The sequence below is a fragment of the Argiope bruennichi genome, chromosome 3 (assembly GCF_947563725.1).
Source record: "Argiope bruennichi chromosome 3, qqArgBrue1.1, whole genome shotgun sequence".
Taxonomy (NCBI): domain Eukaryota; kingdom Metazoa; phylum Arthropoda; class Arachnida; order Araneae; family Araneidae; genus Argiope; species Argiope bruennichi.
In genome coordinates, this window is record NC_079153.1 from 143,257,701 (window position 1) to 143,272,791 (window position 15,091).

At 27.7% G+C, this 15,091-nt stretch overlaps 1 protein-coding gene across 1 annotated transcript in view; it reads left to right on the forward strand.

The window, feature by feature from the left end:
- Window positions 1-9,762: 9,762 nt before the first annotated feature.
- LOC129963034 (apoptotic protease-activating factor 1-like) overlaps window positions 9,763-15,091 on the forward strand; it is a 55,139-nt gene continuing 49,810 nt past the window's right edge. The window contains exons 1-2 of the mRNA XM_056077045.1: window positions 9,763-10,015; window positions 11,540-11,686. Coding sequence (XP_055933020.1) covers window positions 11,555-11,686 — 132 coding nt within the window. The 5' untranslated portion in view covers window positions 9,763-10,015; window positions 11,540-11,554. The remainder of the gene's footprint in view (window positions 10,016-11,539; window positions 11,687-15,091) is intronic.

Genomic DNA, 15,091 nt, shown 5'->3' on the forward strand with positions numbered 1-15,091 from the left:
TGTTACTTCCTCGGTCACGAACTAGTGATTTTTTTTTATCTATTTCTCTATGAGAATTGTCTGACAAAAACCTAGTTAATGGTTAAATTAAATTTCATAAAGCACTCTTTTCTTTCGACACTCTTGTGCATATGCATGTTAAGAAGAGTTTCTTAACTGTAGCCAAATTATGTGAATTCAATATAAATTCCTGGAATAAGTAAATTGCTTAAGTTAATTTAATAGTAAAATATCTGTTTAATGTAGTCTAATTTATCAGATGCAATTATTATACTAAAGAAATAAAACCAATAACAATTGACGGCAAAAATAAATATATATGGTATGATAGCTTTTTAACTACACTAAAAAAAATTTATTCAATTGTGCATTAATTTTTTTAAATAAATTACTACCTAAATTCTTCAGATTTTGCATTCAGTATTATAACTATGTAATTGGGGAGTGTATCATAAAAAAAAATTTCCAATTTTTTTGTCTTCGTGGCAAAGACTATATAATTACAGGTTCTTCTAAATTTTTAATAGACTTTGGATAAGGATATCTTGATAAAAAGATTATTAAAATCGTCATTCATAGAATATTTATATATAGCATATTAACCCCTTGATATACGAATTTATTTAACTTCTTAATTAAATGGCACATCGTTTTGGAGACAATTATCATTATTTTAATCCCTAGAATAATATAAAGGTATTTGAGGTAATGTCGGATTTTCAAGTGATATGTGCATTTTCAGTTACTTAATACTTTCATTTAATTGCTGATTTAAAATTTAAAATTTAGCAATTGTATGCGCGAGTCAGACTTGTCATTTTATATGAAGGGATTAAGAAAAATCAACACATGTAACTGAGGGGATAAAACTAACTTTTTGAGAGGCTCATGTGCTCACTAGCAAAACTTCGGGAGAAAAAAGCACTTAACCATAAGAATGCATGACTAAAAATGAAGATGGGGAGTTCTATTCAAGATATAATTGTTTCCTAATAAAATGCATTGGTTTGTTAAGCCTAAATATACACTGAAGAATAAATAGATGAAGAATATAATGTTTAAGTAGACAATTTTTCACAAGAACCTGTTTCATTTCTTATATAAAATATTTCGTTCATATATTGGCAAAACATTTTTTCCAATCTTCATAAGAAACAACATCATTGTATCTTTTCCGCATTCTAAATTGTTCTTGTCCGAATTAGAGTAAATTTTTGTTGAGCCCACGCACTAATCCGAAATACATCGTAAGGATTCGAAACGCATCTGAATTCCTACTTGTTGTTCCATTCCTTATTTAAAAATTATTTTAGGTAGAGGACTACGTTAGAAAAAAAAAATTGCGAAAACATCGAATAGATTTTTTAAATTATTATTCTGGATTTCTAAAAAAGTTTCTTTTATAAAACGTTTTGAATTCAGTTTCAATAATCATTTCATACTGCTTTTGATATAAAATGATAGGAGCTTGCATTTGTTCATTATTCGTGACATGTCATTCTGGCACAATTTGTATTTCTATCTATATACAAAATGTAGAATGAGATAAATTAGATCTCAGAGAAATTAAATCTTAAGAGTCTCATAAAAATAATAGACTCAAATATTGACAATCTTTTGATGGTCAGAGGAAAAAAAATTGAGAATATTTTTTGCAAATATCTTTATAAATTTTTAGAGTGAAAGCAAGGGTCAGCATCTGAATTAAAAAAATTATAATGGTTAATTTCAAATAATAATGCTTAGTAAATAATACTTAATTCTTTGTTAATTAAATGTAAAATTAATAAAATCAATTTAATTAATTAATGTAGAATTAATTATTATGTGTTATTTTGAAGCCAAATAAGAGAAATTGCGCTTGCCCCCCTGTCGGAGTTGCCTTGCCCCCTCGTCGGCAAACCTCTACCGCCGCCTCTGTAAACGAGAGAGATGGAGATGAGGAGTCAAAAAATGTTATATAATTTACTTATTATCAAAAATTTGCAAATGATTCACTCGTGCATTATGGAAATTTAATATGAAACTTTCTTTCAAAATTTTATCTTGACTTAATAATATAGAAAACATCACTAACATTTTTAAAGCAGATTTTCAGCATGACAGTTTATTCTCAAAACGTAATATTTATGATGAATGTAATAATAAATGTGTTAAATCTTCATGTTTAGTTAATGAAGAATGTAATAGTGATGAATGTTTTAATAAAATGTTCAGGCTGAAAACTGAAGAAATGTATTTTCAAAATATATTTCGCTGAGTAATTTTTCCCTGAATTTTATTTCATAAATTTTTTTGTATTTCAGTATTAAATAAAGTTTTAAAAATATGTTATCTCATCTATCGCATTGTTTCGATAGATGAGATATATAAAGTTTGACGTAATATATTCCTTTGGTTAGACAAAAGTTTTAAAAGTTATATTTTTAAAAATTAGTAAAAAAGAGTGGCGAAATAAAGATATTTCTGAAATGTAAATTTACTCCACATTCTTTTTTTGGTTATTTAATGTAAAAACAAGAATGCTTAAGGTTTTGGAAACAAAATGTGAAAAATTCTTTAAAAATTTAATTAAAGTTCTAAAACTTTTATCTTAGTATCACTATCGAAAATGCAAAGTAATATTTTACATTTAAAATTTCAATGAAGATAACCGTTTATACTAAAAAAAAAAAGAAAGAAAAGAAAGAAAGAAAGAAAAAAAATGCTAAACGCAATAAAAAAAATCTTAGTTAAGTGTTGAAAGAGCGTATTATTTACGAAACGTCTTTCAAAAAGTGCAGTAACATTATTTTATTCAACGAATGATTTTATTTTGGTATTAAATGAAGATTTAAAACATTATCTCATCTATCAATGAATTACATTGACATCTATACTATGTAAATAAATGTACTAATTGCATTGATATATGCACAATGTATGTTCTACATTACTATGTAAAAAAAAAAAAATGCATGCTAATATATGACATATTATTTAATTTTGGCAACAAAAAAAATGTAAAAGCCTAATGAAAATAAGACGAAAAGATGTTTTGAAATTGCTAGTAAAGCAGTTTTTATTTAAAGGGTTTGGAAGCCTAACATAAAACTTGCAAAAAAACCCTATTTTCTCAATTATAGAATAAATTTCATATTTTTTGTTAAAAAAAACACACACACACACACACACAAATACGAGAGCGAAACGCTGCTTCACACTAAAAAATATAAATACATTAGAATAAAACTCTTAAACTGATGGAAAATGATTCTCGTTGTCGAAAACCGCAAGGCAATTATTCAAGGCAGAGCGTCGACAGATTTATTACCTCGGAGTACGGGGGGTAACTGCCCCTCAGATTGGAAGAGTCCATGTCTTCCAGAGAAGAGATGCATAATCCACGATTTTTTGAATAACAAATAATATTGCTATTGTTATTTTTAAATATGCGTTCCAAATATCTGTTATTTCAATCATATTATTAATTAAAAATTATTACTTAATATTAAATATAAAATTTATTAACAGTAATTAATACATAATTTACTAATTTAATTAACGTGTGATTGAATTAATTTATCTGTTTCAGTTTACTTCTTAAATTTTATTTTTTTCTCAAAACTATTTATTTAATTTATTTATTAGAGTGAACCATTTTCTGGAAAAGATGAGTTAAAAAATATATGTCTTTTCTTTAAAATGTTTACTTTAGTTCTATATTCTACCAATAGATGGCGCCAGCAGTAAACAGAGTACATGTAATCAAAGTCAATCATGTGACGAGCAATTAAAAATGATCTGTATAGAATAGTGCATCATCAAATACGAATATCGGTCACTCCCGTAAAGTGGAGCGGTGACTTCGCACTTTCCAGTGAAGCCTCGCACTTTCCGGTGAAATCACCGCTCCGATAAATTTCAGTGATATGCAATTCAATGATACGATACGATAATTCCAATAACCGGTCCGTTCACTTTTCAATCCAATCACAGATTTCTTTCGAGAGCTTCCATTGGACAGATCGTATCGATTGTCACTTTCCAGTAAAGTCACCAATCCGGCAAATTTCAGTGATATCGTATCGATTGTCACTTTCTATCGTGATCCAAAACCTGTAATCGAAATATAATCCGTAAGATCGTATCAAGGATTTGAATCAGACCCCTCTTTGAAAAGTATTGATCACTTGTATTTGTGACTTTTTGATATTGGTTACCTAATAACAGCTCTGAAAATATTCGTCATCCCTATTCCAGAGACACGCTGAGAAAGTCTGGATGTTAAAGAGAGTGCCGCTTGAAAAGTGCTTGGATGTTAAAGAGTTAAACAAGGTAGGAAATGGAGAAATTCTATTTTGAAAGAATCGCATTTCAGAGCAATACGTAAGTATATTCCGTCATCCATCCTTAAACATTTGATTTAAAGACATTTAGATAAAAAAAATTATGTTTTTTCAAAATATTTTTTAAGAATACAAAAAGCTTATAAAAAGAATATAAAATTAGTTATACTTAGTTACTTATCCATTCATCTAATGATTCTTTCTAATTGTATAGAAGAAATGAAAGGTTTCTTTTAAAACAATCTATGAAATCACATTTTTAAAAGTATGCGAAATAAATACACAATAACATTTTTTAACTTATTTTCAAAATATATTTAACCAAAAAAGAATATAAGGCCTCTTTGTTTTATAATATGTGAAAAAAAATCAACTAAAAAAAATTCTTTTCACTTTATTAATTGATCATTCTCATGTTAATGTACCATGAAACTCACGATAAACAGCAAACAATGCTTCATTATCAAAAATTGCAACTACAAATTCAAGTAAAATGAATCTCAAGTTTCCTTATTATTGATATTTTTACCTTGAAATACTGAAAAGTGTATTAAAAAATAACAAAAAGAAATTAATAATGCTGACAAATTATACACAATTGATAATTCTTAGGTGAATGTACCAAAAAGATAACGAAGGAATCAGTCGATTTCAATTTTATGCACGATATTATTGTAAAATCTTAAAGTCTGTAATAGGCAAATATGTTGTAAGTGGAAAAAGAATAAAAAGAGGAGTGGATTTAGGGGTGACGAATATTTTCAGAGCGGTTATTACGTAACCAATATCAAAAAGTCACAAATACAAGTGATCAATACTTTTCAAAGAGGGGTGTGATTCAAATCCTTGATACGATCTTACGGATGATATTTCGATTACAGGTTTTGGATCACGATAGAAAGTAACAATCGATACGATTTCACTGAAATTTGCCGGAGCGGTGACTTCACTGTAAAGTAACAATCGATACGATCTGTCCAATGGAAGCTCTCGAAAGAAATCTGTGATTGGATTGAAAAGTGAACGGACCGGTTATTGGAATTATCGTATCGTATCATTGAATTGCATATCACTGAAATTTATCGGAGCGGTGATTTCACCGGAAAGTGCGAAGTCACCGCTCCACTTTACGGGAGTGACCGATATTCGTATTGGATGATGCGCTATTCCATACAGATCATTTTTAATTGCTCGTGACATGATTGACTTATATTACATGTACTCTGTTTACTGCTGGCGCCATCTATTGGTAGAATATAGGACTAAAGTAAACATTTTAAAGAAATGACATATATTTTTAACTCATCTTTTCCAGAAAATGGTTTACTCTAATAAATAAATTAAATAAATAGTTTTGAGACAAAAAAATAAAATTTAAGAAGTAAGCTGAAATATATAAATTAATTCAATCACACGTTACTTAAATTAGTGAATTACGTATTAATTACAATTAATAAATTTTATATTTAATATTAAGTAATATTTTTTAATTAATAATATGATTGAAATAACAGATATTTGGAACGCATATTTAAAAATAACAATAGCAATATTATTTGTTATTCAAAAAATCGTGGATTATGCATCTCTACGTGGATTTTTTTCAACCTAAAACCGCAAAGGAACACCTCCCCATATTGACATTTCGCGGCCCGATGTGACATCTCTGAAAGAAAATAAGGGATATCGGCTGATCCCCGAAACTCCCGGGGGAGGAAAGAAAATGCCAGAAACACAAAACCTTCTATTGTGTCCTCAGGGAATGTCCCATTCCCTTAACTAAAGTCATAAAGATAAAAGCAGCAAACTGTGAATGGGTTGAAAAGTGAAAGGATCGGTTATTCTTCGAATTACCGTATCATTGAATCGCATATAAACCGAAATTGACTATTCACAAGAACGTGCTCGTAAGTGTGAAGTCATGACAATGCTGTATCCCATAAAGATTATTTCTACTTGCCTGTGACATGACCTAATTTCAGTCATTCTGCAGGCCCCATCTATTAGCAGAATATAGAACTAAAGAGAAAATTTTAAAGAAATTACATTATTCTTAAAATTCAGCTTTTTCGGAAAATACTTTTCTCCAATAAATAAATTAAATAAATACATTTAAAAAAATCGAAATTAAAAAGTACGCTGAAATAGATAAATTAAGTCAATCACACGTTACTTAAATTAGCAAATTAAGTATTAATTACAATTAATAAATTTTATATTTAATACCAATTAATAATTTTTAATTAACAGTATGACTGAAATAACAGATATTTCGAACAAATATTTAAAAATAACAATAGCAAAATTATTTGTGATTCAAAAAATCGTGGATTATGCATCTCTATAAGACAATACAGAAATTCTTCCGATGGTGACAAAGGACCAATAAGTTCTAGGTTTATTTCTTGAAATCGTTGGCTTACTGTAGGAAAATTTTGTAGTGGAGTATAAACATGTTTCATTATTTTCGATTTCTGGCATTTAAAACATATTTTTGTCCACTTACGAATATATTTGTTGACGCAGCGATTCTCAACCTGTGGGGCGCGACCCCCTAGGGGGGCGCGAGCACACTAGAAGGAGGGCGCGAGAATATCCAAAAGAAAATATTATTTTAAAAAATTGATTAACTGACTGAAAGGAAAGCACACATAACACATACAAAAAAAATTCATTTCGATATATTTTATAACTTATTAAAGTAAAACAACTTACTAAATAAAAACTTACTTAATCAAAACATACTAAATTAAAAACAAATTTAATAATTATTAGTGACTTTCTTGGGCCTGTCTTGAAAAGCAAAGTTTTTTGAAGGAAGGCTTAATATTAGAAATAGCCACTTTCAGTTCTGTTTCTATATTTTGTCTTCAAAGAAGCCACAGCAGAAAATCCAGTTTCACAAAAGTTGGATATTGAAAATGGTAATAGAATGTGAAATGCCCTTGATTTTAGTGCCGAAAAATCATCCTTACTCCTGCCCAAAATTCAAATAGCGATTTATTACTAAATTGTCTTTTAGTTTCGCCACTTATCGTGAAATCTATGAATTTTTCTTCCTCATGAATTGAGAGTCCTTCGGGAGTCTTATGAAATGGATCCCTAACCCACTCGTAACTTGCTATCAATTTGTCGTCAACAAGAAAATACTTTTTTAAAATTCTTTACCAGCATGGCTAAAAGATTTTCAATGGTTACAAAACAACTTTTTCTTCAGCCTTGTAAGTTTTAATACAATCATTCACATTTGCAAGCATTGTTAGGTTTTTTGCTTTAAATTTCTGCTACACAATTCCAATTTTTTACAAAAAGCATTAACTTTATCACTCGTGTCCAACATACATATGTGTATTTGCTCCTTGGAGTTAAAGCTTCAAGTTATTTAATTTCTCGAATACGTCGACCAAGTACCTCAATTTGATCAAAATAAACCATCGCGAAAATTCTCTGCCTCCGGTCTGTTTTCTTCTGCTAGGAAATTGGCGATTTCTTCTCTTTATTTATAAACACGTTGCAAAAATTTCCCATATGATGACCATCTTGCCTCGCAATAAAATAGTAATGCTGAATGTTCTGAAACCCATGTCTTTATAAAGTGTGGAAAAGATTCCCGATTTCAGGTGTCGCATTTATATAGAGTTTACTACGGTTACAACCGTAGTTAACACAATATTCAGATCAGGACTTTCGAAGTCAAAGCTTCTCTGTGTCACGCAACTTCGAGAAAAGCTGACACTGTACATCTCCGGCTATATCGCCAATTCGACGAGCAACAGTATCATTTGAAAGAGGTATGGACTACAATTGTTTTGAAAAATTATCTCCAAACATAGTTTCTGCAATCTCAATTGCTGCTGGCAAAATAAGCTCTTCACCAATGGTGTGAGTTTTTTTTACATCTGGATATTTTGTATGAACTTTTTAAGATGCAATTAAAGCTTTTTTATTCACAAAGTCTCTTTAAAAATGATTTTTGCTTTTTATATAATTTTAATTTTAATTCGAAGAATTCTCTGGGTTTATTGACGTACTCACTGTGAAGCGTTTCCAAATGTCGTTTAAGTTTATTAGGTTTCATGCTGTCTGCGGCCAACATTTTTGAGCAAATGATACACAGGGGCCTTTCTTCTTCATTTACTTCAGCACTGGTAAACCCAAAATTTAAGTATTCTTGAGAATATTTTCTTGATTTTATTTTCGGAACCACGCTTGTCTGTGTACTTGTTGATGCTTGACTATCATCTAATGCTTGCTTACTTCCGCTTAAAAATTTATCCATGAGTCTGCATAAATCTACTGCCGTGAATATTTAATATGGTGAATTGCAATGAACACGAAAACGTATATAACATACACATTCACTATAGATTCGATAACGATAAAAGGATCGACTCGAATAATTGAATTGGCTGGAATTGAAACTTGGAACGAACATTTTCCTTCTTACTATAAGAAAACATTTACTCCGCGCATACTCGAGACGGCATAGGTCGTGTGGATTCCCTTCCACAAACATTGCTTATTTTTTTTCACTTTTGTTTAGTCATGCTTCTGTTTTAGTTCTTTTATTATTCGAAAAAAATGTATTCCCAGTTTCTAAATTTAGCTGACCTCCTCTAGATTAACTTTCATTAACGAATTTTTTCTATTTTCATATTCTTTTAACGTTATGTTTCTGTTTGGCTATCATTTCAAATATAATATTAAAATTTTACCCGCTTTCATTCGCTTCATCTTTTTACCGCCGGCTTGTCGAAAATGCAAGATGTGGTTTCTCGCTAACGTTGTCTCGCTTTTACTCTTGTTTTGGCAGTTAGTTAAAAATAATTTAACAACAGAATCCAAAATACTCAATATACATTATTGTTGTATACATTTTATTGTAAGCGGGGGGCGCGATGGAAATTATGATTGAGCCCTCGGCCGCAAATACTGAAAGGTTGAGAAACGCTGTGTTGACGGATGGCCAAACAAATTTTGATGAATCTAATTTTATTGTTGCTTTATTAATTATACAATTTAGTTCCAGGATCTGATAGATAGTGAACACTATGGAATACTATTTTCCTTAAGGTGACTGGAATAAATTTTAGTTTTAATTGAAATATCACAATATAGTTCTTGATTAGATCCAAAAATTGGGATTTTTTCAATTTTCAATGAAGAGTTTTGAGATGCAATTATTTCTTTTAACTCAGTATCTGTTTCCAGCTTTGGCTAATGATTCATAATCAATTTGTGATGAAATTCTAATTTTCTTTGGTCTAGATAAGGCATCAGCAACCATATTGTCTTTTACTCTTTTTCTGAAATGTGAGTCTCTAAAGTGAACTGATTAATGAATTCTAAACGCTTTCGTTGACGTGGGAATGCCTTTTATAAATTTTCAGTAGAATCAAATGTAAATTAAAAAGGAAAGAAAACTTGGTTTTATTTTCAATAATCAACGTTTTAATTTTCTCTCTCATCATTAGAGACTAAACCATATCGCAATCTGATTCGGCTTTTCTTGCATCATACTAATGAAATCACATGTGAATCTTATGTGCTTTGATTTGTCTGGTTTGAGATCACATTTTCTCCCATCTCTTTTAAGTAAAGATTTTTTTTAAATATTTTTTTAATAAAATGTTTACTAATGCTAATTTGCATCATATATATGCGAAAACTAAAGGAATCTGTTCAAAGTAGGTTTCATTTGATTATTCATTAAAAATCAGGTTGTTGTTGTTTTTTCTATATAAGTGTCTTAAATATATTCCCGAAATTTTGGTTGATCAAAATGAAATAAAAAAAGATTAGTTATAATTATTTTTTCCCATATATCTTTTTACCGATGTGTGTGTTTTTTTTTTCTTTAAAAAAATAATAAATTTTGCTAGAAATAGAATGCATTTAAAACTCATGGAATAATCTAAAATATGATTATTATTGCAGTTTATTGTTTCAACTAAGTAATAACATTCACTTAATTAATATTAAAATATAATATTTTTAATTATCTTATTTGAAATATAATGTCCTTTTCGTTATTTTTCCAAAGTGGATTATGATGATATACTATCATAGCTGTATGTTGCAGGGTAATACAATGCCACATAATATTTTAGTTTTTCATCAACATTCTTAGAGTAAGAAAAATTTACAGATATTTTCAGTTGATAAATAAAGTTTATTATTGTTTTATTATTGGGTTGTTCTTACTGCAAGCAGGAAAGTAAAACCTGACCTATCATAAGCTATATAAACTAGAATATTCTTGGTATCTTGAAACAGTAAAACTGGTGAAATAATGAACATTTACTTATAAATAAGAAAATAATTTTATGAAGGAGAAATGCAGTATTTTCAGTCAGTATTTTATTGAATTCTAAAACATAGTAGTTATTTATGATGAAGCATTTACATTAGATTTATTATTATGTAAAATTATGTAGAATTTGGCATATAAATGGGAAAAAAAATGGACTAACGCATAGCAGACATTAATAATCTTATTGTACAGTGGTAATGTGAACTTACTGCAGTTGTTATAGTCTTCTATTGTGTGCAATATTGATTTAATGTAAATGGTCTCAGTGGATTAACTACTCTCTCAAGCCAATAGTCAGGATCTAAAGTGAAGTAGGAAAAAAATGCTTATTTAACCAAAGTAAGAAAACAAAAAGAAAGCTAGATTAAATGACTTTGTATTTGGGAAAAAGCTTCAGAAAGAGAATCAAAACTCTTGAGTGAAAAAAAAAAAAAATCTGAATCAAAAGAACTCCAAAATGCAGTGTAGGATCAATTGAATAATTTATAATGGATATTTTATAAAAATATATATTCTTCAAAGATAAAATTTATTCAGATATAAATCTAGCTTTGTGTAGATGTATTTAACTATGTAATTAATTACATGTGCAAGTTAAAAAAATAATATAACTTTATTACATATGAAATATGTCATCTTTTAAATTTTAATCTGAAGAAAAAAATCTTTATTATTCAAAAAATATCAAATTGGGTTTTTAAATGTTATACGTTAAATATCAGTTTATGTATTTAAAATGTGATATATTTTTATACACTGTTTAAAACTTTTGTAAAAATTTTCATGCAAAAAGATGTATGTGTAATATTTTCTATCATAGTATATGTAGTGATAATAAGTTTGCATACATTCTTGTTAATTTTTTCATCTTAATTAATTTTTAATTATTTGATTTCAGATTTTTTTAATAATAATGGATATCATAGTGAAATTGAAACAAGAATGGAAAGCATTTTCAGATGACTTAGATCCTAAATATATACTCTCCAGTCTTCGTAACTCTAATGTGATTAGTTCTGAAGAATATGAAAGAATAAAATCAAAAGTACATATTTTATTTTATACATTTTCTTTAAAAGATTGTTTTTATGATGTGATGTTTTCTTTACTTTCTAGAGTAGGAATATTTGTAAGCTTTAATACTGTGGCATAACTATTAATATGATGTCAATAAAATCCTTTCTTTAGTATATGTTTTAATATTTTATTATTACTATCTATGATTAATTATTGCTGTCGTGAGTGCTATTTCTTGTATAAATTATTTTGACTAACTTGAAATAATTCTCTTATGTTTTCAAAAAGTAATTTATTAAATATTATAATATTTTTGATTAATAAATTATTATCTGGCTTAGATAATCTATTCTAACAAAATGTTGGAATTAGGAATTTATTTCAAAAAACAAATATTGCGAGTATTAAATATAAATAAGCAACCATTTATATTTTTTATAATATTATGGCATTAAAATACACTTTTTTAATTTTCAACTCTCTGCATAAAAAATTGCTTGTCAGTATCAATATTTTGGTATAGTTTTTTTTTTCCCTCCCCCCCTTAGATTTTTTTGATTAAAGTATTTTTATGTCGCAAGTCACTTGAAATTTCACCTTCCGGGGGATCAATAGCAAGTGATGCATTAAATAATTAGAAACAAAAATAAAAAAGGATTGTAAAATATTAGACACCTGCTTTGACAGACATTGTGTGTATTTGAAAGTGAAGTTTTTAAACTGGCTATTTTCCTAGTAGCTGTTGCAAAATTCAAGCTTGCATCAATAGTAATGGTTATAAGCAGCCATAATATATAATGACCTTCCTCATAAGTGAAGAATAACATGGAAAAATTTTCAGAATAACAAAATTTGAAATCCTAATTGTGCATTTATTCATTTATAGTATCAGTTCAAAACTCATTGCAAGGATCTGACAGTGAGTAAAAACTAACTAAATAATGTAATTTTAGAATTTCTTAAAAAACCATTTTAAAAACTTTAAATTAAACCATTATATATATATAACAATTCAATAGAGATAGCATAATAACAGTTTATAAAAAAATTAAGAAATTAATTAAATGAAAGCAAGGTGTATATATAGGGAACAATTACTCTAGCCAATATTAAATGATAGCAGATTCTAAGTTTAAAAAATTTTCTAAGTTCTAAAAAATAACTGAATTTGAAACATGTTGCATTTTATTGACATTTAGCAATCAAGTTCATTTTAATTCAAATTTCATTAAGATAAAAACTAGATCTGATTGAAATTAGTAAACTAATTATTATTATTGTAGCATTTGTTGCTATAATGATTATAATAAATAATTCAGCAAATAAATAGAGCAACAAATAATGATTAATTCTCAGGAAATATATTTCTTTTCAAGATAAAATTGTTAAAAATTAGCTTAATTCTTTAAAATGTGGAACAATTTTATATTCTGAAGAAAATTTGAAAATTTATGCTGACATTTAAAATGCTAGAAATGTGCCGTTTATAATTCTTGTTTTGAAAAATATGTTTACTGAATATTTTAATGCGAGTTTTGTTTATTTATTGAAACTGTTTTGTACATATTTTATCATAGATTCTTAGAAATAGTGATATATTGCTTATTCATTACATACATAAATAAATCAGTCGTTATACATTGATATAAATAAAATATGCATTACTTATATCAACAGCAATGCCCATGGCATGTAAAAGATAATGGAATTAGAATGTCAAATGGAGAAATTTTACTTTACATTTTTAAAATTTTGGGGAAATGGTGACTAATTTTTCTTTAAAATTCAGTAAATTATGTAAGAAGTTTAAATCAATTTCTTTTACTAGGACAGATGTTTTCTATTTTCAATAATGTAAGGATTCTTTCCTACTATTATTAAAACCATACTATGGAGAAATATATATAAAAATAATCTAAAACAATACAAAACATTTGATTAATAAATATCTATATTAAATTCTAAAATTTGGCCTTTAAAGTGCATTGAATTCCCCCACTGTATACCAAATTTTAAAGTTGTAACTTCAATAGATTTGTCTACACATCGCTGCATACAGGCACACAAACATTTATTTTTTAAGTATAGTAATATATGGATTAAATATTATTATAAATAAAATATGCATTAAATATTTAGAAACATCTTGATTTCAAAACTAGATTGCCGATACATGCATTTTCTTCATCTTTCTTTTTTATTGCCCAATTATTACTTTTTGATACAGCATTTAAAATAAATGTGGAATTTAGGTTCAGTTAAGTCAAAAGTGGAAAAATGTTTAATTAGAAGAATATGTTCATATTTTTGCATATTTTCTCTAAACATTTTTAATTAGAAAAAATATTACAAACATATGAGGATGTAATCAAAACTATGCAATTTAATAAAACTATGCAATAACTAAGCAATTTAAAAAATGGAAGCAAATAAAAAACCTTTTATTTGCTTCCATTTTTTAATTGTTTCCATATTTGAAAATGTTATCATGCGAGAACATGATGCTGTTTTCTTTGGGGTTTTTGAAGTCTGAAAATGCACAAGCAGAAAATTAGTGTTTTTTTTTTTTTTTTTGCTTTTGCAGTCATTAAAAAATGATTAAGAAGGTTGGTATATTTAGTGACTTATCGCCAACAAAAAGTTACATTTTGCTACGAATATCACCATGTACTTTATTCTCTTGTCTGACCAACAGGGTCGTAAGAAGTTATAACCTGAAAGAAGCACAGATAAGGAAATGGGGATGATTTTTATCTACTTTCCAGAAAATGTGCATCCGAAAGTCATCAACTGATTTCAAAAATTTTTTATTCCTTTAAAGAAGTTGAAATTTTAGCAACTAAAGCTATAATCAGCAGACATGGAGATATTTTAAAACATGTGTAGCATCTTGAAAAGTGTTTAAATTTGAAACCAGCTTTAAGTACCTTAAAGGTGCTTAATTTTCTCAAAAACTGCAAATACTTTTTTTTATTTACTTTTTGTTTCTGGCTTGTAATTTATGTATTTACAAATAAATAGTATAGTTTTGCATTCCATATATTCATTTGGAGTTCAAAATACTGTTACAATGGTACATTTCAAATGACAAAAAAAGATATTTAGTTAAAGTTTAGTTCAGATAACAAAAAAAAAAAAGACATATATGTAATGATATCTCTAAATCTAAATTAAATCCTTGTTAATTTCTTAATTTTTATCTTAATTTTATCCATATTAACTTCAATTTAAAATGTTCTGTTATTTCCTGATCCAATTCCACCTTTTTTTATGTAATTAATGCTACATGAGGAGGGATAAAAATCTGTCAATCTAAAGAAATTCTTTTTAAAGGCGCTTATAATTCCCTTACATAAATCCAGTCATAATCTCATGAGATTTTATCTGATTGGGGAAAACTATTTTCTTTATTTGTTTTGCTCTTGTTGTATGT